This window comes from Martes martes (assembly GCF_963455335.1).
Source record: "Martes martes genome assembly, chromosome: 14".
In the NCBI taxonomy this organism is placed as follows: domain Eukaryota; kingdom Metazoa; phylum Chordata; class Mammalia; order Carnivora; family Mustelidae; genus Martes; species Martes martes.
In genome coordinates, this window is record NC_137902.1 from 52,546,902 (window position 1) to 52,572,379 (window position 25,478).

At 50.5% G+C, this 25,478-nt stretch overlaps 1 protein-coding gene across 18 annotated transcripts in view; it reads left to right on the plus strand.

Moving 5' to 3' along the window:
* Positions 1–25,478, plus strand: part of CAMK2G (calcium/calmodulin dependent protein kinase II gamma) — a 53,786-nt gene that overhangs the window by 19,551 nt on the left and 8,757 nt on the right. For 4 of the 18 annotated variants that reach the window (XR_013967951.1, XM_080823459.1, XM_080823464.1 and 1 more), the window contains exons 4-16: positions 134–188; positions 1,068–1,133; positions 3,609–3,681; positions 3,826–3,928; positions 4,359–4,442; positions 5,073–5,167; positions 5,770–5,892; positions 8,905–8,988; positions 9,225–9,267; positions 11,821–11,883; positions 13,888–13,931; positions 23,079–23,147; positions 24,310–24,354. Coding sequence is in view for 16 of the 18 variants with exons in the window: in XM_080823459.1 (XP_080679585.1) it covers positions 134–188; positions 1,068–1,133; positions 3,609–3,681; positions 3,826–3,928; positions 4,359–4,442; positions 5,073–5,167; positions 5,770–5,892; positions 8,905–8,988; positions 9,225–9,267; positions 11,821–11,883; positions 13,888–13,931; positions 23,079–23,147; positions 24,310–24,354 (947 nt within the window). In the remaining 2 variants the exon portion in view is untranslated. Of the gene's footprint in view, positions 1–133; positions 189–1,067; positions 1,134–3,608; positions 3,682–3,825; positions 3,929–4,358; positions 4,443–5,072; positions 5,168–5,769; positions 5,893–8,904; positions 8,989–9,224; positions 9,268–11,820; positions 11,884–13,887; positions 13,932–20,895; positions 20,929–23,078; positions 23,148–24,309; positions 24,355–25,478 lie in introns of all 18 variants that reach the window. The other 14 variants (XM_080823452.1, XM_080823460.1, XM_080823454.1 and 11 more) reach the window with 7 other exon arrangements.

Below are 25,478 nucleotides of genomic sequence, written 5' to 3' on the forward strand. Positions count from 1 at the left end.
ACTTCTCACTGCTGTCAGAAGACCGTCCAGGGAGGCTGGCAGGCTGGGGCAGGGGTGGGGTTGCTGAGAAGGAGAGGAGTAGGTTTCCGAGGTTTCTCTCTGTTAATCTCTGTCCCCATCTCCTCTCTTGCAGTGCGCCTCCATGACAGTATTTCTGAAGAAGGGTTTCACTACCTCGTGTTTGACCTGTAAGTGCCTCTTTCTGAGGGTGTGGGGGCCTTTCCCTCCAGCTGGCTCACCATGAAGGCTTGGAGAAAGACCTGAACTAGGTCTTCAGCTTCTGCCGAGGCCCCTCTCCTTTACCCGAGGGAAAGGATTTGATTTTGACCTTCCTCTGGTAATGGTCAGGTTGCGGAAGGGACTGCATTGCTCCCTCATGGTCTCCCCAGGGCTTGAGACCCCGGAGGACATTGCGCTCGCATTTCTGTTCAGCAGCACACCTCGTGCAGACGCTTTTTCTCTTGTTTCTTGGTGTGTTGTCTTTAGTGGAGAAACAGAATAGAGCTCTTCACATGACCTTAAAAATTCTGGGAAATTAAAGGTGGCTTTTATTAGTCATAAACTGGACTCCACTTGGTCTCTCCTCCACTTTGGTTGTGGTTTAATATCTCAAAAGTAGCTCTTCACCTCCTGGAAATGCCTCTCTGGTATTTTCGGGATTGGGTCTCTGTGTCCTTGATCTCATTATTCTTCAGCTTTAGGAGTAGATCTGTCCTTCTTGGGCAGCTGTGTATCTTAGTATTCATATTGGTCTCAAATAAAGCTATGACTTTCTGAGTAGGTTGATAATTTTCTCTTAGATCCCTGTATATTCATCTTTGCCTGAGTATTAGCTGATCTGCAGGTTATAGGCAGAGACATGTGCAGGAGGAAGGGAGGGCCCATGTTACCCCAAGGAGAAGCCCCATGTCATTGAAGGACTGAACACTCTCTGAGCTCTTGGAAGGAATGCATGTGGAGTTGGGATTTCCTTAAAAGTTGTTCCGTGGTGTAACCTGCTGGCTGCTGGCTGCTGGGGTTGGCCCCCTGACCTGCCTTCTCTGACACTTTCTGTCTGTTGGTTGCAGTGTGACTGGCGGGGAGCTGTTTGAAGACATCGTGGCCAGAGAGTACTACAGTGAAGCTGATGCCAGGTTAGGCAAGGGCCCTTGAGTTCACTGTGAGTCTCAGCCACTTCATGGGGGGCAGGCATTGGGCCTATTTGAAGAGTCTTTGGATATAGATCAGAAGAGCTCCCTTCTGGACAAAGGTTCCATGGGTGATGTTAGAAGTTAGAGCCATCTTTTTTTTTTTTTTTTTTTTTTTTGTGAAGCACTACAAGACTCCTTTACCCCTTCACCCCAGAAATACCTTTTCTTTGCACTGCTGTGTACTTGCCAGCCTGCCCAAGGGCCCTTCCTACTCCTGCTTCTTTCCTCTGACCAATTTGACTGTGTGCAGGGCACCCTGGGAATGTTCCAGAGATGGAAGAAACGTGGTTTGTGTTCTGAAGGAGTGTAAACATCTGGGCTAATGAACCAGGAACCTTCTCAAAAGAGATTCCAGCCTGAATCCCTTAGTCTCTTGACCACCACGACCAGCCTTGATGTGGGGCTCCTCAGGCTGGAGAACCGTTCCTTGGCCACATCCCTCAGCCCTCAGCCGCCCCTGTGGAAGCCCTGGCAGAATTCCGCCCACACCACAGCTCTGGGGTGTTTGTGTGGCCGGTCCTTCCTGCCATGGCTCCTCCCCCAGCCCTGAGTTTTCTCTGAGGGTGATGTCCATACAACCTGGTTTTGATCATCCTGCCTGCAGCTTATCTGGCATATGTGGCAGCTCTGGCTGCCTCTAGAGAGTGGGGGAGTACAGCTTCCTCACAAATTTCTCAACTCTGAGAGGCCAGTGTTTGCTGATCAACTTCAGATGCTTCAGCCTCAGGAAAAATTCTCAAGTGGGGAGATGAATTCCAGTGCCAGCAGGGGAGGACCGGACTTCGGGGCAGGAGGAGGCGGTGATAGCTCTGGGAGCCCGGCGGGGAGGAGGGCGAGCTGGCTAGGGGGAGGGGAGGGGTGGTGTGTGACTGTACCAGTGGGCTTGGCCTGGCTCTGCTGGGACACTTCGCACTTTTGCCATTTTTGGCCAGAAGGCTCTCCCTGCTAGCCTGGCTCTGTTCTAATTATATATTTCTGTGGAGACTTGCCTCTTCAGCTCAGTCTTAAAGTCTCTTTGGCCTACTCATGGGCTGTGTCCTGAAGGGAGGCCTGAGCCTCAGCCTCCAGGAGCCCGGTAAGATCCCTTGGCTCTTGTGAAAGCCCAAGAATCAGATTTTAGAGGAGAAGTCAGAAGTCCAGGTCACCAGCCCAGCACCCCTCCACAAGCCTGCTCCGCACACCTGCTAGTACCTGCCAACGGGGGCCTCGTTCTCTAGGCCAGTGATCCTCAACCTCAGCACTACGGATATTTGGGGCCAGATAACTTTTTGTTGTGAGGGCCCCTCCTGTGCATTATAGAGTTTTAGAAGTATGTCTGGCCTCTACCCACTGGATGCCACTAGCATCTCCACCTTAATTGTGACAGCCAGCAATGTCTCCAGGTATTACCAGATGTCCCCCCAGTTTTCACCATTGCTCTAGATCACTAATGCTCCCTGCCAGGAGTCTGACTGCAAGTGTGGCCAGATGTTTAGGAAGGTGGGCAGCCTGATTAAAGAAATGGCAGAGAGGGCACCTGGCTGGGTCTGTTGATGGAGCATATGACTCTTGATCTCGAGGTCGTGAGTTCAAGCCCCATATTGAGTTCAAGCCCTGCATTGGGTGTGGAGCCTATTTGAGAAAAGAAAGAAAGAGAGGGAGGGAAAGAGGGAAGGAAGGAAGAAAGAAGGAAAAGAAGAGAAGAGAGGAGAGGAAAAGGAAAGGAAAGAAATAGGAGCTGTAGGTGACTCGGGTTAGTTTGTCTTTTTCTATCAAAAATCATTACCAGATCCTCCTCAGTTGCCCTGTTTGGAACCTTCTTAAGGACATCGTTTCTTAAAGGTGTCTGTGTACTGGGTCTTATCTCCTCTACTAGATGATAAACTTCATGGCAGGCACAAGGTCTTACTGATCTTCAGAGTCTGTGTGGTCCCAAGCACAGTGCCTGGAGGTAGTCAGTAAATGTTTAAATTAATGAATGAATGTGCCCCCAGCGAAACAACTGAGGTACAGTTGTATTCTCCTTCCTAAGATGCCACTGCAAGCCTCTTCTCCAAGGAGAGTTACTATAGGGGGAAAAAAAGAAGGAAGGGGTTAGATGGTATCTTTTGCTCAGAAGTGTCCCCAGTCTCTTGGAAATGGACTGGTGATATTGGGCCTTTACCGTCCAAGGAGGTATGGTGAACTCTGTTCTAGTCTGTTCTCAGCCATTATCTAGTGGGAGACCCCGAATAAACCACTTAATATGCATGGCCCTCAGTTTCTTCTTCTGTACAATAGGTTGAACTAGATGATGTCCAGAGTCCCAAGCTTTTAGCTGTTGTTCAGGGATTCCCTGTGACTCTGGAACCCAGATTTCCATGCTTGCATCCGTAGTGTGTGGTCGTGGATGAGTGGCTTAACCCTGCACTGACATTCCCTCTCCTTGTGCTTTTGCAGCCACTGTATACATCAGATTCTGGAGAGTGTTAACCACATCCACCAGCATGACATCGTCCACCGGGACCTGAAGGTACTACCCAGGCTCCCCGTTTGTCTCCTGCTTGTGAAGCGTAGGCGCCACCTGGTGGCAGGTGATGGGACTGCGGGGACCCAAACTAGGCTTCCTCAGGGCCAGAGGGTGGGTGCCTCACGAGGTCTTCTCTTCCTTATACAGCCTGAGAACCTGCTGCTGGCGAGTAAATGCAAGGGTGCCGCCGTCAAGCTGGCTGATTTTGGCCTAGCCATCGAAGTACAGGGAGAGCAGCAGGCTTGGTTTGGTAAGAGTGACCCTGTCTTCCTGGAATGTGGCCCCCGCCCTTCCTCCTCTTCCTGATCTGCTTTCCTCTTTGAGAACTGGAAGCCAGACCCTTCACGGCCCGTGTCTCCTCAGAGACTGGAGACGGGGGGAGGGTACAGAGTGTCTCCTGGCCCTAGGTGACTCAGTGCAGTGAGTCTAGCTGTTGTCAGCCCGCATTCTTGCTGCCTCTGGGGAAAATGGGAGTTCCTGGTAGGCACTCGGACTTGCCCTGTGATTTTATTCTGGGCACCGCAAGAAACCCAGTCTGCATCTCTCAGGCCGCCCATGTGCTGAGAGCTTATATACCCAAAACAGCAGGAACGAGGAGGGACCTGGAGGAAGATTGCTGATGTGGTTTTAACAAGAGAAAAAGCAGGTTCAGTGTGCCTCTGCCCTCTCTTCTGCTACAGGTTTTGCTGGAACCCCAGGTTACTTGTCCCCTGAGGTCTTGAGGAAAGATCCCTATGGAAAACCTGTGGATATCTGGGCGTGCGGTAAGCCCATTCCACACTCTCAGCTTTTTGATGTTAAGGGCCCTCAACTTCCAGCGGTGGTGAGAAAGAGGCATCGCTATTCCTTGGGGGCCCCACAAGTGTCTGGTGTCTGTGAAGTCACGGTGTTGGCTCTAGGGCCCCTGGGATGTCTGTTCTCATCACACGCTCCTCCCCAGGTATTTCCTGGATTATACTGCAGCCTTCCTTTTTTTTTTAAGATTGTATTTATTTATTTGCAAGAGAGAGAGCACGAATGGGGAGGAGAGGGTGAAGCAGTCTCCCCGCTGAGCAAGGAGCCCGATGTGGGGCTGGATCCCAGGACTCTGGGATCATGACCTGGGCTAAAGGCAGCAGCTTACCTGACTGAGCCCCCCAGATGCCCTATGCTGCATCCTTCCTAAAGAGGGACTGACCCACACCTAGAGAATGGGGTATGCCTAAAGACATCCCTGATGTGGCTTGCTGACATGGGGAGGGAAGCAAGGCAGAAGGGGCCAGCATTATCAGCTGATAGCCACTTCCACCTCTGGTATAACCTTGACTTTCCAGGTGGCTGAGCCCTCTTTGGCTTTTCTTGGTCCCTCAGTGGAGTCGGTGACTGACCCCAGTGACCTTTGTTCTGTCTCGTAGGGGTCATCCTGTATATCCTCCTGGTGGGATACCCTCCCTTCTGGGATGAGGATCAGCACAAGTTGTATCAGCAAATCAAGGCCGGGGCCTATGATGTAAGGACTGGTTTGTTCTTGACACTCGGGCTGTTTCCACAGGAGGGGGCATATTTAGTGTGTTGTGGGGTACAGGGAGTGTCAGGGGACTTTGAGGACCCAAGGATGGGCATACAGGTCTCAATTCTTGCCACACCCTATCCCAGGAACAACTCTTTTGCACAGCCTTTCTTGGTAGCTATAAAATCGAGAAGCCCACTGAAGCTCTTTGATGCATTATTTGCAGAGAATGGCCTGAGAAGTGTGGTGTGCCACCAACATAGGGGCGAGAAGTGGCGTGGCTCTCTCCACTGCAATGGGGCCTTGGGCACACTGTCGAGCCAGTTTCCTTCTAGTAAGGAGATGGGGTTGAACCAGGACGTGTTAGAGTCCCCTTCCTGCTCTGACTGGATATTCTGGCATTCTAACCATGATTCTGTCTTCCTCTCCTAGTCCTTTAAGTTGACACAGGTGCTGGGATGCCCCAGAGCCTCCCCAGTTCTCTGTGGGGCAGGTTTAGCTAGCACAGAGTATCCCGCTTATAGGAGCTGGGAAAAAAAGCCTCCCTTTCAGGGTGTGAGGCTCACAGAGGTTATATGCCTCCTTTCCCTCTTCCTGCTTAGTTCCCATCACCAGAGTGGGACACGGTGACTCCTGAAGCCAAGAACTTGATCAACCAGATGCTGACCATAAACCCTGCAAAGCGCATCACAGCTGATCAGGCTCTCAAGCATCCGTGGGTCTGTGTAAGTGTCTTCACCTGGGGTAGAGTGGCTCAGGGATGTCAGCCCTCAATGTGCCCTCTTACTCTCTCCAAGCTACTGTCTATAAGCAGGGAATGACTGTTCTGGGCCCTGAGCAGGGACCCAGCAGAGAGGGAGGGGGACTGGGTGGGGCCCTGGAGGGATTCAAGGAAGCAGGTGGCCTCATTAGATTCCACCTATCTTGCCCCCCACTCACTTGTCAGGTGTGACTTAGTTCTGATCTTGAATGAGGGCTTAGGTTAACCCTTGCGGACTCTGGGTAGTTGATGATGGAAAGCAGCTGGCAAAACCCAAAGTGAATTGCCAAGTTGAGGGTACATATTCAGATCTCAGCTGTCGCACAACTATAACAGAAATGTGACCAAGATCCAACAAATAAACAAAAGGGGCCTCTGGGCAGTTAAAAAGAACATCTTGAAGTTCATGACCAAAAGAAGAAAACTCACCCTAGGAGAATTGCACAGCCTCCCCCCCCACCCCCCCGCAACCAGCTGTCAATGCGGATCGACATACTCTGTTTTCATAAATACTTCTGTACAATTCTATAAAGTGAAGTGTCTGTTTTCAAACTAAGAAGAGGGTCTGCTACAGTTAGGCCTCCTGACAACCATGATGCATTTATGTATTTGTCCTTTCCCATGTTTACTGAATGCCTCTTTGGTACCAGTCACTGCCTGGGTCCTGGAGATAGAAAGATGAGTGAGGCGTGGTCCCTTCCCCCAAAGACCTTAAAAATCATCTGGGGAGCTAGGCACTCAAACAGGCAACCATTCTGCAATGTGAGAAGTACATAAAAGAATCTAAGGAGTGCACAGCAACTCTTGCTACCTGGTGAGCAGTGAGATTACTGAAGGCTGCATGGAGGAAGTGACACCATCCTGGTTCTTGGCAACTGGCTGGGAGTTCCTCAGGATGATAACCTGCAGGCAGAGCTTAGCATGAGCCAGGGTGAAAGGCCATGGGAAATTGTGGCAAGTTGAAGGAATGTTAAGTAGTTTAGTTGTAGATGAAGATACACCTACAAAAATGCAAGAGAACAAAGCCAGAAAGATTCCATGACATACAAGTTTCTGCCTAATGAGTTTGGATTTTATTCAAGAAGCCTAGGGAACCATGGCTGGCTCAGGCAGTGGAGCATACAACTCTTGATCTCAGGGTTGTAAGTTTGAGCCCCACATTGGGTGTCGAGGTGGCTTAGAAAAAAATAAAATCTCTCTCTCTCTCTTTTTTTAAAGAATTTATTTACTTACTTGACAGAGAGAGAGCATGCACAAGCAGGGGAAGGTGAAGGGAGAAAGGGAGAAACAGGCTCCCCACTGAGCTCCCTAGCCCAGTGTGGGGCTCGATCCTAGGACCCTGGAGATCATGACCTGAGCCGAAGGCAGACACTTAACTGACTGAGCCACCCAGGTGCCCCCAAAATAAAATCTTTTAAAAAAATAAATTAAAAACAGGGACGCCTGGGTGGCTTAGTTGGTTAAGCCGCTGCCTTCAGCTCAGGTCATGATCCCAGGGCCCTGGGATTGAACCCCACATTAGGCTCCTTGCTCAGCAGGGAGCCTGCTTCTCTTTCCGCCTCTGCCTGCCACTCTGCCTGCTTGTGTGCTCTCTCTCTCTCTCTGACAAATAAATAAATAAAATAAGATCTAAAAAAAATTTTTTTTTCTTTAAATAAATAAATTAAAAACAAAACAAAGAGGGCATGAAATACACAGCTAAGAAAGGTCACTTCGGAAGCGGTGTACAAAATGGAACTTAAGAGGAGGCTGGGGCAGGGAGTTCAGGAAGCTGTTGTAATTGCCTGAGCAAGACCCGATGAGGTCTCAGCTAAGGGTAGTGATAGCCTGGGTGGCATGGCAAGGAGTAGACAAATTTGAGACATGTTTGGTAGGTAGACTCAAAAGGATTTAGTGACCAGTTGGATTTAGGGAGTGAAGGAGAGCAAGGGACCTACGGGGACTGCCAGGTTTTGAGTTGGTAATAAGCAAAGGTTGTGCCGTTTACTGACTCAGGAAACCAGAGGAAGAGCCAGTTTGTGAGAAAGGATGACGATCTTAGTTTGACTGAGTGTGGTGTCTGAGGACCTCTAGCTGGAGACATCAGTTGGGTAGTTAGAAATGTGGTTCCAGAAATTAGAAAGGAAGTTAAAATTGGAAATGCAGGTTGCGGTCATTTCTGTGTGGGTGGTGTGGAAATAGATGGGATTGTTTTTACACTGATCGAATTCCCACTACGGGCTTGTATTTGCTTCAGTAAGAGAAGGGATGGCCACCGAACACCAGCACGGAAAGACAGGCAAAGTTAAGAGGCGCCAGCAAAGGAGGCTGGGAATGAAAACTTCTGTGGAGAAGGAGGTTCAGGAGCAGGAGACCCTAAGAAACAGGTGGTCTCAGTAAGGGAGCATCTGTAATCAGATGCCACAGAGTCCCTGATAAAGATGGGAAAGAGTCCATGGACTCTGACCAGTTGAAGCCCAGCATCATTATTTCACTGACAGACGCAGTGGAGTGAGAGACTGAAACCTTTCTTCAGTGAGGTGAAGGGGGCATGAGGAGGAAGACAGAAAGAAGTGGTATTATACAGAGAAGGTCATGAGTTAGGAGGATTTTTAAATTTTTAAGGAGAGGCCCAGGAACGCAGTAGGGGCTCAGTAAACAGTTGCTGAAGGAGTGACTGCATGGGGATCACAACACACCGGATACTCTCTTCCGTTCCATAGCTTCCATTTCCCAAGGAAGGGGAGAGTGCTGTCTCACACACCCTCCTCATCTAGCATCAATTCTCCGTGGTGTTTTTGTGTTTGGATTGTTGTCCTTAAATAACCTTGAGTTTGGGGTAGTGCTTTTCTTCTAAAAGCATTTTCACATCTATGACTTCATTTTACCTTCAGATCAACTCTGGGGTGGCTGAGCACACAGCCGTCGGTGCTGGGACTGGGGTGAGGGGCAGGGGGCCTGGCAGGAGGGCTCACAGGCCTGTCTGTTTGGCTTCCAGCAACGATCCACAGTGGCATCCATGATGCATCGTCAAGAGACCGTGGAGTGCTTGCGCAAGTTCAATGCTCGGAGAAAACTGAAGGTGAGTCTTGCCTTTCCAGGCTGCCGACATCCTGAAACCATAGCTTTTGACAGTCCACCCCCTACCCCAGCACAAGGGAACGCTCCCTTTGTGGCTGGAGCTGAGCTGTGAAGGTTATACCTGTTGGGGGGCCCCAAAGACCTGAGGGCTTGAAGCTCTGGCCAGCAGCTGCCCTCTGCCTAACTTTTGCTTTTCTAGAGTCCAGCTGAATTCACAGGCCCCTCTTCTTTCCCCAGGGTGCCATCCTCACGACCATGCTTGTCTCCAGAAACTTCTCAGGTATGTTTCCCCAGCCGTGCACTTTAATTCTCCTGAGGTGAGTGGGTCAGAATGGGGTGTTGCCATCCCAGTCCTGGGTGTCTCAGGCAACACCTTGACCAAGATGAAGAAGACCCTGTTTTGAGGGGGCTGCTGCTGCTGGGTCCTACAACTTGACATTCTGGGGGACTTCTCTTGGGTTCACATTGATGAATTCTATTCCCTACACCCTCCCAAGGAGTAAACTGCCCAGCCTCCCATCTCCCTTGCCCCTGGGGATTCTTCTTTAATTCTCTAAGGACTCTCAGCACTTTAGGATTTTAGCCGATCGATAGGGTATTGGACAATGGGCTGGGGAAAAGAAAGAGATGAGGTGTAATGAATCTTCTCACCCACCATTAATTTGTCTACTGGGACGATCTCTACTTCACTGAGTCTAAGTGGAGATGACTAATAGAAATTTTTCCAGATGTTTAAACATTTTACAGAGACTGTGCTTGTAATATGCTTTGCGATGCTAGCTGTAAAAGTGAAGAGAGAGCACCAGGATGGAGGGAAAGCAACTTACTTAAATTTGATGGAGAAATTGGGGAGCTGGGACCAGTCATTTGTAAATCACTTGGCCTTTCTTTTTAAGATGCAAGACACTCCACCCACCCACCCCACCCCATACCCCCATCTTGTTTGCCCTCAGTAGGGAAGCAGAACGGCTTTCTGTGAGGAAAAGGTTAATGTCAGAACTTAACTGAAGACAGAAGGTCTCTTCTCACCTTGCCCACCACCCCCCACCCAACCTCCCCAGCCCTGCAACCCCTCAGCCCCACTGTTTTGGTTGAAGACTCCCTTCTCTCATTCTCATAGTGGGATTCCTTCCCTTGCTTTCCTTCTACATTGATATGGAGACAGGATTGTATGGCAGCCGCCCTGGGCTAAGGTTGCTCCCTTGAGCTTGAGGGGTTTGTCTGTGCTGGGTCAGGGTAACCTAAGGGCCCTGGGTCCGAGGATACCACAGGTGAGAAGTCATGGGGCTTCTTGAGCTCTAACCGAAGCAAGAGCCCCCAGGCACCAGAGGGGCAGGACTGGCGAGTGAGCCAGGGACGTGTCCCACCTCAGGTCCATCCCCTGTGCTCCTGGTTTGGGGCTCATTCTTATGTGGGTATCCATGAGGGGAAGACTATTGTTATGGATTCAACTCTCACAAATGAGAGCAGGAGGGCACAGCTTGGCTGCCTCCAATGGAGATGGAGCTGTAGTTCCACATCAGGCTTGTCCTCAGAATTACTGGAAGCTTCTACTTTCTCAGAAGTGTGAGAGCCTTTCTAGAGGACGCTCGAGGGCATTTCTGTGCCCAACTAGAAGGGTGATCTGTGGTATCTCCGAATAGAAGAAATGTGATAATAGGCTACTACTTCTTTTCTAGACTGGGAAATCAGTAGCATGTGCCCTGTCCCATGGCCTCCATCCACATCAACCTCCCCCCACCTCCATTCCATTTCAGGAAACTGGTATCCTGGTTTCAGGAGACCGGCCTCTCTGTGAGGACAAAGCACTTTCACTCATTCCTAAAAAGCCTCCTCCTGTCCTTGTTGCCCAGACCTTGTCTGCCTTTGAGCTCACTTTGCCCTGGGTCAGAGGAGACTGAAAAAGTGCTGCAAGCATTATAGGATGCCCTCTGCTGCCCTGACTCTGGAACAGGTGGGGTCGGAGCCTATCTCTAGAAGCTTCTCTAGAAAGAGGTGCCACCAGGTATAAAATCAAGAAGGAAGAGCACCTGTGTGTGTTTTTTAAGGCATGGACTAGGCTGTTTCCTGAGTCTACCCCAAATAGGGGGTGCAATCTGGACTCTAGCAGGTTGGCTAATCGTGGAATCAGGGCTTCTAGAATGTATTGCTTCAGCAGCTTTTGTTTTCTTTCTGGAGGCTCATTTCTTGGCATCTTCACCCTTGGAATACTGAAGTACAGGCTGAGAAAAACTGTCTGTCCTGGCTACCTGCCTTGAAGAAGGAAAGCAAACCATGTCTCCGAGGACCTGGAGGATTAAGAGAGGGATAGGGAGCTGGGGCCCATCAGTGAACTTAGCTGCATGAGGGCCGTGTGCTCTCCGTGGGCCCCAAATGTTTGGAATATGGCCAGAGGAAAGGGCTCTCTGATAACATCGTCATTTAGGTCCCCTAGGGAGGGCAGGTCTGAAGCTGAGGCTCCCTTTCCTCACAGCCTCGAGCTAGGGCTTGGCTGCCTCAGAAAGGACCCCGCCTCTCCCCAGTTCAGGCTTTCCCTTGTAGACCCTCCCCTAGGCGCTCACGGGCCAGGTGCTAGAGCTGTGGTGATCCCTACACCCTGACCAAACCCCATCCTCTCAGGCCCCCAGACTGCTGCAGGGCTGGCCGCACCTGCTCCTCAGCCTGCCCCCGGCGCCTTCGCTCCCCCAGCTCGGCTGGCTTGGCCACGCCGCCTGGGCCCTGCTGTGCGTGGGCGGCCAGTGGCTCCTGCGCCTCGTGCTGGGGCATGCTCGCTGCTGACTGGCCCCTGTGGCTTTGCGGCAGCTCTGTGCACTGAGAGATTGTATCCCCTCAGTTGGCAGGCAGAGCTCCGCCCCCGCCTCGCCTGCCGCGAGCGCCGCCGGCCTGGCCGGGCAAGGTACGTGGCATGAGTCCCCCGACCGCCTGCCTCGGCTCCCTGCCACCCCACCAGGAGGGCCAGCATGCCAGGCCCGCTCACCAGGGAGGCGAGTCCCATGCTTGCGGGCTGAGATGGGCATGCCGGACGGACCACCTAACTTGGCATCTGCGAGCGCATTGGTGTCACAGAGCCCCCTAACCAGCCGTGCATGCTGGGCGCTTGCCAACTCTCAGGAGGCAGTAGCCTGGGGACGTGGAGCTGGGCAGCCGGAGGCTTTCCTCCAGACGGCCAAGAGCCTGGCCTGCCTGAGGGCTGCGGCCAGTGGCAGCCCCCCAGAGACAGCCCTGGGCGTGGCTGGAGCTGCCCAGTGCTAGGACTAGGCTTCATCAGCACTGCTGGGAGACCCACAGGGGAAGCCGTGCCCCTCGAAACTGTGAAGTCTGGCATTTGCAGGCCTCCAGGTCTGAAAGGCTGCGGAGCGTAGAAGCTGTGGGGAGAGCCGTCCCTGGGTTTGGATCCTAGCCCTGCCACGCCCCAAGCGAGTCTCGTCAGCCCTCCCAGCCTCAGTTTCCTCCTTTTTCTGGTGGCGCTAATAAATAATGTGGCGATGATTAAGATCATGTATGTCAAAGGCTCTCAACCCTGCCTGTAGAGGACAGTTTGTCAAACGTCCTGATGCGGACACCCCTACCCCAGACCAATAAAATCAGAACCCCTAGGGCATGGGATAGGCATAATGATTTTTGTTAAGCTCCCCAAAAGTGATTCTAATGGGCAGCCAGAGTTCTGAACTCTGATATATATAAAGCACCTAACACAGTAGGTGGTCAGGCATCATAGTAAACACATAAAAAAATAAGTTTCAGATCACCCCAGCATGACTGGAGGTAGGATCCTAGGCCATTTGGGGAGGTCAGAATTCTTGTGAGGGAGGGATCCCTGTTCTCACTGGAGAGAGATGGGCCCCAACTTGGGTAGGAATTGCCACCTGAAGGGAAGAACGGCAGCAGTAATAGTGACAATGGTTTACACTTAGTGAGTACTTGCTACATGCCAAGCACTCTGCCTAGTGCTTTTCTTGCATGGTCCCCTTAGGTCCCCACCCCTGTCCTAGGCCCTATTTTATCCCATTTTCTAGATAAAGAAACTGAGGTTCAGAGAGGTTAACTAACTCACTCGAGGTCATACTGGGAGCAACTGGTAGAGCCAGTGAAGTCCAGGTGGCTCAGACAGTTGGGCTCTGTGCCTCCCAGACTCCCCCATCCACTGTCTGCTACGTTCCTGTGGCCTTGGTGACCAGCAGGTGTCACCAGCCTTCCTACACGAAGCCCATCAGCCTTGAGTCTCTTTCTGTGCCTGGCTAGAATCCATTTAATACCTCGCTATTCTGCCCAGCCTTTTCTGCTCAGTGGGTCCAGAGAGTAGACTGAGGAAAGAGGGGTGGATAGGACCCCGTGATCCTGGTAAGGACCTGCCCAGTCAAGGCTTCAACCCCCCGGCAAAACCCTCCTGTAGGTGGTCCTGGTCTCTGTGTCTGTGTCTGTCTGTCCTCACGTCTGGTCTCCTTCGTGAACTGTGACACTCTCGTTTCTTAAGAGCTCTCAGGAGATGTCTTGCATCCTTCCAGCTTGGCCGTTCTGAGGAACTCCGTGGCCTCTAGGGACGGAGCCCTCACTTTTCACCCTGGCACTCTGCTTCCAGACGTGGGTAGAAGCGGTTGAAGGCAGAGTTCCCAGTATCCCAGGCAGCTCCTGTACTGAATGTGGTTTCTCCTCCCATGTGCAGTGTGTCCCTGTCCTCTTCTGTGGCAGGAGAGATCCTGGGGTGCCACCTGGAGGGTCTGAAGCAGCTTGAGATGCCCTTCTTGCTCTGGGGCTCCCAGGAAGGGCCTCTTCCAGGGGCTTCAGGAGACTCCTGGCCCCCTTGCCAGACACAGCAGACTCTTGCGGATCCGGCTGCCAGACTTCAGGCTAGGGAGAGCGTACAATGCAAGAGGCTTGATTTTCCTTTTTGTTTTCACAGCTGCCAAAAGCCTACTGAACAAGAAGTCGGACGGTGGTGTCAAGGTAGGTGTCTCCATCCCTGTAGCCCGAGACTGGCCTCTCTCCCTACAGTCTCTGTGGGGGGTTCTTAGCTTTGTTCCTCCTTTCCCCCAGGAACCTTCCTGTCCTTGCTTTTCTGCTTTAAAACCAGAAACCCTTGTGCTCAGAACAGCAGGTTCCATTGGCCTGAGAGGGCAAAAGAAAGATGCGTTTCTTTTGACCTTAGCTTGAACGTAAACGCTCAGGGGAAGTGATCTAAATTTTGGTTTCCTAGAGCTCAGTCCTGAACCTCACTGCAGACACATGCCTCCTCTCCACGACTTTACTCTCAGGGTTTTTGAGGTCATTTGGGTAATCTTCTTTTTTCCTTTTTCTTTTTGGAGCACAGACCCTTTATATGAAATGAAAGCAAAGTAGGCCTGGTTGACTCAGGGTACAGGGCTCGGGACCTGAAGCCACTATCCTTTTAGTTTTCCTGTCTTATCTCCAAAGCACTTCCAGAACCCAGCTCAAATGCCACTAAGTGAAAAGTGTCTTAAACTTTCTAGAGGCATAGGCTCCTCAGAAACAGGCAAAGGAGGTGGTATATCACAGCTCATTCCCATTTGGTGAGGGAGCTTTTCCTGTGGGATCACAGCAAGAGGAGAGAACGGGGTCCCGCGGGGAGCAGCGGAAAGCCCTAGTGGGAGTGGCTGCTTGGTGAAGGGGAAGGAGAGGTGGCTAGGGGTCCTCACAGGGCCCAGAGTGTTCTGTAAATGCTTTGGGGGCAGAAAGGGTCCTGGGGCTAGGGCACTGGATAGGAGTCCGTACCATCTCGAAGCCTACCAATTTACACCATCGGGTATTTCAAACGGTGAAATTATCCAAACCTTTATATTCCAACAAAAGCTTAAATTGGGCCTTTCCCCAGGATCTTCTGTCCCCAGCTGAGATACACACTTGTGCCCCATTCCCCTCCCCGCTCTCCTTCCTCTTTCCCTCATTCTCTGCATGCCTGCTTCTGTGTGCTTCTGCACCAAGGAGGGGAACTTGAGCTCCACACACACCAGCTGACATGGATCTGGGGGTGACCAGCAGCCTCCCAGTAATAGGGACGTGAACTGGAATGGGTGGAACCAAGTTAGGAAAAGGTGGCAGGCTTAGTTGGAGAAAGCGTTTGCATATTTCTATCCAGGAAAGAAGCTAGAATCAGTTATTCTTTACAAAGTGTTGAATAAGTTCCTATCAGAGGCCCAGTGCTGTACTCAGTTCTAGGGGCCCACCGGAGGTAGAAGAGGTTGATGTAGTTTTCATCTAGCTTTGAGAAGTCGCAAGGTTAATTGAAGAGGAAATTGGATATACCTGGAATCAGCTAAGCACTGACTGATCTGTGGTACTGGACCCTACGTTGCATGGCTCTGTCCAAGAAACTACTGGGCAAAAACTTACTGGAGAAAACTTAAAGGATGTAGGAAGATTGGAGCCCAGTCGGCGATTGCCTCGAGAGAATGGGATTGGAGGCGAGGACGGGGTGGAAAGACACACCTTTCATTTTTTACCTTGTACACATTTTCTTTAAAAGGAGAAGGTGTTCCTGCTATAACTTAAACAACAAAATATTTTTATGGATTCTATTTTATATATTGATGTTCTTTGCCCAACTGGAACGTGGTGTTTGTGGTAGAAGGATGTCGAAATTACAGCTGGATTGGTCTGGTTGGGTGGTGGGTTTGGAGGTTCGCGTGTCAGACCACAGGAAATGTAGGCCACTGAGCAGGGAAGCTATGGTGAGAGCAATGGTTTCAAAGGATTTGGCTGAGGGTGTAAGGATGAATAAAAGAGGGTGGGAACTAGACCCAGAGGTCTCAATTAGGATTTGTTGTAATCGGGGCATAGGGTGAAGAAAAGGTGGTTACAAATAGAAAGAACTGATGTTGAAAATATTTAACCACCAGAAGAACCCAGGCACCAACCAACGGGAACAGGCCCTACCTATGGAGAACTGGCCCAGCTGTCACCAGGGATGCGAGGCACTGACTAGATTAGCTCCCCATAGAGATGTGTCAAAGTTCACCCCGGATGTGTTAGAAAGGACCCATCAAGGATGATGTCAAAGCTCCTTGGATGTTGGAAGGATTGGTGGTACCTCTGCTAGAATGGGAGTGGTTGTGAAGGAATGCCCATGATGACAGCAAGAGTTTTACTTGGACCCCACTGAGATGAAGAGACAGGTGGAGATCTGTAGGGAGAGGACTTTTAAGGTGCTGGGAAGTACCTGAGGTGGCCCAGGGAAGAGGTCAGCACTGGACATGCTGATGGGGACTCATGTGAATGAATTCCATGAGTTCACTCCCTCAGCCGGTTCCATGCTTTGGGAGCTGGGAAGACAGCGACATAATCCACCCTTTAAGGTGTTCAGAGACCTTAAAGGGGAGAGACAGGGGAACCAGCAGCGCTGCGTGCTCTGGGCAGGTCTGTCGAAGGAGGTGTGCTAAGGGCGGGTCCTGGAGGAACAGATACCAGCATTCATGCCAAAAGAGGAAATCTTCCTGAAGGTGATGGCTTGTGAACTGAGTTGAAGGATCTTGCTAGGTTGAAGTGAGCAGGAAAGGGGGAAGAATATTCCAGGCAGAGGGAATAGCATAAGACATAGAGGTTTGAAACAGTGATGATTCTGGGAACTTCGGTAGCTCTGAAAGGCTGAAGGAAAGACTGATTTCATTACTTTGTGAAATAAAATTAAATAAATAAATAAGGTAGATTTCACTATTTTGGACCTGAAATAAAGCAGTAACGGCCAAGACGGTGGTGAAAAGATGGATAAAGGAGCCATTGAAGGACAGGTTTCTGATAGATCTTTCTAGAGGGCTGGCCCCAGGGAAGAGTGTCAGGTGCAGCCATGCAGTACTAGTGTAAGGAGCTAATTAAAAAAGATACAGCTTTCAGGGTCCAGCCTGGAATTCAGATTGAGGAAGACTGGGGTGGGAGGCAGAATCTGAATTTTAATAATACTTCCCTTCTCCCATGTGAATCTAAAGTGTGTGAAGGTTTAAGAGTTCAGTAAAGACAGAATTTCAGGGCCATCTGTCATTGAGAGGCTGGAAGAAGAAGAGTCATCAAAGGAAACAGAAAAGACAGAAAAGGTGGGGGAAGAACAGAAGTGTGCAACAGTGTTGGACCTTACAGAGCACTGAGAAGGATGAGGGCAGGGACAGCAAATGGTTAAATAAATCACTTCAAACAAGAACATGTGTGGGGAAGCTAGTGTCCGACCCTGCTATGCACTCAGCGAGTTTTGTGCATGAGAAAAGACTTTGAACATAGTGGTGGGAACAAAGGCAAAGATGCAGATGTTTAAGAAGGGAATGACCAACCAAAATTGAAAGGCCAGCAACAGGTTGAGGACAATATTCACAGCGGTATGATGGGAAGGGTTAATATTTTTCTACAAAAAGCTCTCCCTAGCAAACAAGAGTTCCCCCTAAAGCCCAGTAGACAAAGGGTCAGAGAAGTTGCACTGACAACCCAGAGAAGAGGAGGTAGAACTGGTTAACAGATGTGGAGGTTTAGCCTCACTAGTATCAGCGAAATGCAAGTTGAAATGAGCCTCCATATTTTGACTCTGAAGTTTGGGATAGTAGAGTAAATAGCAATGGCCCTTTTGGAAACAGCCTGCGTGTCAAAAGCTGTAAGATTATTCCTGCTGGTTTTACCCTTTTATTTTAGTTCTGGGAATTTCTCCCAAAGAAATAATTCAAGGTCGCACATGGCTGGCTCAGTTGGAAGGGCATGCCACTCTTGATCTTGGGGTCATGAGTTCGAGCCCTGCACTGGGTGTAAAGATTACAAAAATAAATAAATGAACTTTAGGAGAAAAAAGAAATAATTCACAATATGGAAAAATTGAAAGCAGAAGGATGTTCAACATAACATTGTCTCTAACTGAAAAAATTAGAGACAATTTCAAAAGTCAGTAAGATAATGATTAAATAATTACAGGAAACCCATTTACTAGACCTTTACAGAGTTATTAATTTTTTCATGACTATATAATCATATGTTTTATATCAAGTGGACAAAATGGGATATAAAGCAGTATGTACACTGTGATCTAAATTTTGTTTAAAAAAACAATATGTTTGTTGATTATATTTAGTATATATTATGTGGATAGACAAAACCCCATGAAGTGTTAATAGTAACTTCACTGGGTGATGGGAATTTGGGAAATTTTTATTTTATATATTTTTCTGTGTTTTCTACCTTTTTTATGTAGACCATGCATTGCTTTGAGAACCAGAATAAAAATCAAAATACTATTTGTTTTAAAAGTAAGGCATCAACTTGGATATAGCTTATAATGATATTTTTAAATTATGTAAGAAAAAAAGACTAGCAAGAGAGGTAGGATTATGGATGGATTTTATTTTTTCCCCTTCTTTGTTTTCTAAGTTGCTCTTAATGTGGCTGCAGAACCTCTTAGAATGGGGAATGTGTATATAACAATGAATGGCATGGTTGGACGGAAGTGCTGCGAAAGGTAGCGGGGGACGACAAAGCAAGATGTGTGCAGTTCAACTTTTCTGGACTCTCTTGAAGGTCAAGGTGATGACCCGTGTGTATGAGGGAGGCCTGTGAGTTTGCTCAGAAGATGCTGACCTGGGTCTTTTAGAGACCGCACCTTGCTTTCCCAGCATCTCCCTTCCCAGTTCCTGGTGCTTAAGGTCTGTAGGAAAGTTTCCTCCTAGCTGTCCAAAAGCTTTCACAAGATGCTGGAACATTAGACCTGGTTTGAGCATTGAGTCCACTTTGTGCTCTTGAGTGTAAGGACCCCAGTTTCTGATTCAGTTTCTCTGAGAGTGGATACAGGGACCCAGGATCTGTAGAAGAATGACAGCCACTTGCGAGGACAAGACTGGAGGGGCCACAGACTCTCAGATCCTGAGAGGCCCCTAGCTGAGGACAGTTAGTGCATTTTGCTCGTCCCAGGCCAGAATGGCCATCCAGTCTTTTAAAAAAGTAATAAAGGAAGAAAAGGGGGGAAAAAAAAAAAACAGAAAAAGGGATATAGCCATTTCCTTAAGTACTGTTTGAATATTTGTTTAAGTGTGGAAAGTAGGTTTGAATCCTTTTCTGGCTTCCAATTTTAAATAAATATTTAATTTGTAAATAAAAGTGAGATGTGGTTCTTTATAAATGATCTGGTATTTAAACAGTGCTGCAGTGTGCTGCTGGAGAGGGACTCAGCTGCGCATGGCTGAGGGCAAAGCCCTGAGAAGATGGAGAGAGGAACTGACAGAAGTTTACTAACCCAGTAGAAACCAACCCTTGAATAGAAAAGGATTGTCTTGGGTTTTCATGCAGGACAGTCAAGGAAAAAGAGAGCCAGCTACAATTGGGACTCCCCTCCCCATGAGGTGAAGCAGAAAATTTAAAGTGTTTGGCTGCCTACACAGGCCTTTCACAGCAAACGCCTGGAAATCACCAGAACCAAGGGTGGGCCTGGTCTGTGCTCCCAGAGTTTTCACTCCAGTGATCCTGGGCAAGTTAGAGACCTGTGCTCTGGTTTAGCCTGAGGGAAAACTAGAGTCAGCAAACCCAGTTCAACTCAGCAGAAGTTTGTTGATCGTGTGCTCCCTTTAAGGGACTTTGCTAGACACCAAGGAGATGACAGAGGTGGACCTTCCCTCACACTGTAAACACTCTAGTTGGATAAAAGGATAAGTATGAAGGTAAAGCAACTTCCTCTTTTTGAGGAATAACTTTGGAAATCAAATCCCACATTGGGCATAAACAAAAGGCTAATGCAAAAGAAGCCCAATTTGGGGGCTGGCTGGCTCAGTCAGTAGAGCCTGCGTCTCTTGATCTCAGGGTCACAGGTTCCAGCCCCATGTTGGGCATAGAATTTACTTTAAAAAAAAGCAGCAGCAGCCCAATTATTTTTAGGCTTTCTTTTTCTTTAGGTATAATTTTGAATTCTTTTGAATACTTCTAGTCCTCTTCTATTGAATTGAATATTGTCCTGAAAATGTCCTCTAAAGTAGGACTCAGCCTCTGAAGGGACGAAACATTTATCTGACACGTTCACTGTGCCTACAACAGTAGTCAGACAACAGATAGACAGGTTCCAAGGGGACTTCTGTCTCCCAGCAAGCTAATTATAAACTTCTTAAGTGCCTTTCACCTTTTAGACCGTCTTCTGAGATGTATTTTCAGTGTTCCATGTGGTCTTTATTTTTATGCTCTTGTTTCACATCTGAACCTAACATCCGTGAGCAGCTGGCCAAGACTGAGAAATCACTGCTTTCAGCATCCCCCCCTGGTTTCCGTCTTGACATCTTTGTGATCACTCCACTTTTAGTCACCAGTACTCCCATCCTCCTGTGTCCTGCTAGTTGCAGAATGCGGTGAAATACTGAAATCTTCTGGATAAGCGTGGCCATACTGACAAAGGGATGCCCCCAACTCACCGTTTATCAGATGATTTTCCAAAGCGCACCATCTTTATCTGAAAAGCAGTGTAGGGATGCAGCAAAAAGTCTCGGTTCAGGAGCCCAGGGTTTCCAAAGCTGCAGATGGCCTCGAATGGCTTTTACTATTTACCTGGTAGCTGCTCAGCCGAATTTCAGGCAGACCTAGTAATGAGAGAAAATAAAAAACCTTATAGGGAGCCAGCCTTAGAAGCCCAAACCTATAACTTTGCAGCCAAATGTTACCTTTATAAGCTTGTGACTTCACCTTCACAAAGCCTTCTGTGAGCAAGGCTGAGAACCTTAGAATATACTCAGTCCGTGTCTGTGAGCCTGACGGCAAAGGGCCCAGAGGCATGTGTGTGCCTGGTGGGCTAGGTGCTGTGTGAATCCTTCTGGTGCTGGGCTCCAGGTCCCCTTCTTCCGCTCTTTTCTCCGGACGCAGAGCCCACGCTGGTGCACTAACCTGCAGCATCTCTGTGCTTCTCTTCTTACCTCCTCTTTCCCCTTCTCTTTCCCTTTCGCTGTGGTGTGTCCAGAAAAGGAAGTCGAGTTCCAGCGTGCACCTAATGGTGAGCCTTGCCTGCCCACCCATCTGCCTAGTCCATGCTGCCTGCGCCCGCCTGCCGCCACGCAACCCCATTCTGCCATGTGCGTGTGCTCCACTCATCCTCACTGCATGTCTGTGCTGTGCGGGCAAGCGCGGCCTGTCCTGACAGGTGGGGGCCGTGGCCCAAGGTCTCCTGGTGGCCTAGCCAGTGGGCATCGGAGTGCGCGGTGTGGCACCCCCTCCCTCGCCAATCCCCCGCAACCCAAGCTTGGACTGCCTCCAGCAGCCCAGGGCAGGAAGTGAAGCTAGCGGGGACTCGGGGCCAGGTGGCAGTCCCAGGGAGAGACCCTCGCTCGCTGTTGCTCAGAAAGAGAGGCCCTGCTCACTGGGCACTTCCCACACACTGGCAGCTGGTGGGTATCTGTCTGGTGGGCAGAGGAGCTGGTCGCAGGCTCACAGCCCCAAGCCTCCCTCTCCAGGCCTGTGCCCCTGGGCAAGTGCCTGTGAACAGGCCACGCCCAATGTTTCATCTGTCCTACCCACCCCTCAGGGGGACAGCTGAAAGACTAGAGAGGCCGCATCTTCTTTCATATGGGACACAGGCCACCAAAGGGAACGTAGCAGCCTGAATCGTTTCGAAACAGTCCTTTAAAGTCAGAGGTGGGGCCATGTGGGTGACATCTCCACCCTCTGCAGATATGGCAGTTTCAAGGGTGCCCCGGAGTCCTCGCCCCCTGCCAGGGTCCTTGTCTCATCTGGGCTTTGCAGGCAAGACAGCCTTATCCAGTCAGTCCAAACAGGTGGGACTTAGTAGCTGAGCGAGGACAGCTCTGCTCCTTCTGGGGTGGAAATGAAAGAGAGCAGAGGTCACGGGAGTTCAGACCCACATCCTGACTCTTCCTGGGACCCCTCTTCTCCAGCCTGCAGGGTTCAGTGGGGATCTGGTGGCATTTGGTGCCTGGCTTAAGGTTCCATGCTAGCCCTGGGTTTAGGGACATCTCAGCCATTGACAGCAACCTAGGATTGGATGCCTTCAGGTCTGGTCCAAAGGGCCATAAAAGAAGCCTCCAAACAAGAAAAAATAGGACAGTCTGGATAGCTTTCTGTGTGTGTCCTCGAAGAGAAGAAGCATATCCTACCTGCCAGGGTGTCATTTGTGCCCGGCTGAGAGATGGTAGCTACGTGTTTGTCTCTCTGTCTTCTGAAGAACTTGGAGGCATCAGGCTGTTCCTCGGTGGCCACTGGTTCCACTGGGACTCCCAGTGAGACCCAGTACATTGGTGAGGGCATCGTAAGAGTTTCCCTGCCCTGGAGATCAGCGTCCTTCCTTCCTTACCATCCTTCCCACACCCTACCTTGCTGTGCCACTCAGCGTCACATTTCAAAAGGCAAGGCGATGTCCCAAGATACCCTGGTGGTCTGCTGCTGTTAGGAATGTTGGCCCGCTGGGCAGCCTCCTCTCCCAGGGGCTGGGTTCTGGGACTGCAGCCACAGCCACCCCCAGCCCCAGATTCACCTGCCCCTCCTTGGAGCTCTACCCTCACCCCCAGTTGAGCAAGTCCATGATTTATCAGGCAGAAAGGCCAACAGCACAGCCCTGTGTCTGCTCCCTGGCCTCAGGGGGTGCATTCCATATCCAAAGTCACGTCCCTCCGTTTCCTCTCTCAACGCCATCTTCTAGGCAAGGTTTTCCTTCTCTTCATGTTCCTCCTCTTTTCAGATCAGGCTTCGGGCGGGTGTCTTAAGGGCAGCAGGAGCCTACCCATGGATAGGGGACCCAGAGTGTCTGCATTTTGTTCGGCTTCCTTACAAACTGCCCTTCTTTTTCCCTGTGAAGTGAGAAGATCCTGAAGTTCTTTGGGTAAAACGTGATTGTGCAATGACATGCCATTTGGCATAAGCAGAGATTTCTGGAGACATGCTTTGAAACAAGTCTTTGGCCCAATCCCACCTTAAGGATGCCTCCAGAGTTAGGTCTCTGGGCCCCTCCAAATACTCCCGTCCTCCAGTCGATCATCTCTCCGACCATTGCTCCCATCCACACAGTATTACAGAGGCCAGCTCAGTCCTAGCTCCTCCGGGCCAGGCCGGGGGGCAAGGGAGGTCTGGGAGTCGAACCTGAGCAGTTTTGGCGACTCTAGAGGAACTAAACCATCTGTTTTCTTGTCTCAGCCACAGAGCAACAACAAAAACAGTCTCGTAAGCCCAGCCCAAGAGCCCGCGCCCTTGCAGACGGCCATGGTACCTCCTGACTCCGGCTTCTCCGCCCCTGCCCCTGGCTGCCTCCCGCTCCTTCTCCCTTCCTCTTCTTGCCCTCCCTCCCAGGCCTCCTTGGCCTTGACCTTCTCATCCCTGTAGAGCAGGCTGCTTTGTGTCCTGCCCCATGGGCCCCTTCCCCCTCATTGTCCCGTGTGCCATGCTCCTTCCTGCACCGCGGAACTACCGCTCCTGCTCCTTCTGCTGTGGAGGGTGGGGAAGAGGGATCAGGGCTCTCAGCTAAACCTCTTAGCCCCAGGCGGGGCCCCCTTGGGTCTGCTGTGGGGGCCGGGAAGGTGAGTGGCTTATAAAAGAAGAGGGTAGGAGCTTTCTTGGGACCTGTCGTTCATTTCCTGGAGGCCTCCTTGTAAAACCTGCCTCACCCTCTACTTCATAAAGCTACAAACAGGAAGGAAGACTGGGGTCCCCCACCTCTGGATGGTGCTGAGGTCTCTAAGGTCCCGGAGAGCCCCATGCTGGGGGCACCATGTGCTCCCAGAGCTCCTTCTGCTGGTGGTGACTAATGAGAGAGTTGGCAGGGGGGATGCCTGAGAGAAGGAGGGGTAATTGTGCCTGCTGCTCCTACCGCCTGCAGCCCTGGACCCTCGCACTGCCTCAGGGCACATCAGGGACAGGAAGTCTGGGGAACACAAAAGATGGTAAAACAGGCAGTTCCCCCGGCTCAGCTTGCTGAGGGGGCATTCTGGGTCTTTCTGGGAGACTTTAGTCTGGTCTCTCTGTGTTCCTACCTCCTACACACCCCTTGGTGGATGCTGTTGGCAGGGCCTGGCCTGTGCCCTCAGCCCCATGGCTCCTCCAGCATACTTGTTCCATGGGGAAAGAACCCTCAGATCCAGCAGGAATCAGGGACAGAGGCTCTTGTCCTCTCCCCTATTCTGGTACCTGCTCTTGCTAAGTGCCAGCCCTGTCCTTCTTACTCAGCCAGTACTGTCCCCTAAATCTGGGGCTTCCCAGCTGCCTGGGACCCAGGTGAGCCAGGATATTTTGTCTTATAGGAATAGCTGGTGGGCAGGCCTCAGTGGTCATCATAGAGTCTATGAGGGACTGGGCTACAGATGGGGTCCCTCAGGGAGGAGCCATAGGTCTGTCACCAGGTCAGGAGGATAATTTTCATCTTCTCTCACAGGAGCCACAGACCACCGTGGTACACAATGCTACAGATGGGATCAAGGTGAGTGGCTCATGAGCTGGTCTCCTGCTTTACGGATCAGCAGGAAACAGGTGGACTGGGTCCCAGGGTCTAGGGGTCCTGCAGATGGCAGCCTGCAGGCCGCGCCTTGAGGCCAAGGTGTGTGCAGAGTCTAGGCTGGGGATAGCGTATACCTGTTTGTCACTCTGTTCCCTGGAAGGGCATTATACTTTACGACCTCTAGTCACACAGGCCGGGGTTTGAATCCCAGGCCACTGAGTCAGCCCCTGTAGCACTCTGCACCTCAGTTTCTTTATCTGTAAATGAAGGATAATAACAGTGGAGTCTGTCTCATGAATTATGAGGCTTAAATGACAGCAAACAGCTAGAAAAACAGAGACAAGAATATAATCAGACCCTAGAGCATCCTCCATTGCCTTGCCCTATTATGCCCTCAATACCCTTGTTGTCTTCTTGGCACCCCCTTAGTAAGTATTTATTGAGCCCCAGACCATCCATGGGTCTGGTTTGCAGAGGTGACACAAGACAAAAATCTCTCTTCACAGGTGTAGGGGAGGCAGATAATAAACCCCAAACCAAATAAGTCAGATAAAATCCAGTAGTGATAAGTGCTACGAAGAAAATGACACAAAAGAGAGGGGGTGAGCAGTGCTTTTCTTTAAGTGGTCAGGGAAGGACCTCCCTCAGGAGGCGAGTCTTTGAGCTAAAAACTAAAACGGTGGGAAGGAGACAGCCAGGCAGACTCTGGGGCAGAGTGCCCTAGACAGGACAGCTGTAAGTGCAGGGGCTTAGCCTATACACAGAACAGAGGAAATGAAACAGAGCCTACAGCGTGGGGCGGGCCGGAGGGGGAGATGCCGGAGAAGCAGACAGGCCTGCTACATAGGACCACATGGCCGGATGCATCTTCTTCCAGCAGCCAGGAGAAGCTATCCCGATGTTCTTCGCCGGGGAGTAATGTAGTCTAATTGACACTTCGGAAAGCCCCTCCGGCCATGTTGTGGGCAGGAACTTTAGGGAGGAGGCAGGCATGGATGCAGGGGGACTGGGAAGCAATTGCAGTCTGGGTGCCAAATACTGGTCACTTGGACTCAGCGTGTAGCTGTGCGTTTGAAGAGAAGACGTAGGGGTGCCTGGCTGGCTCA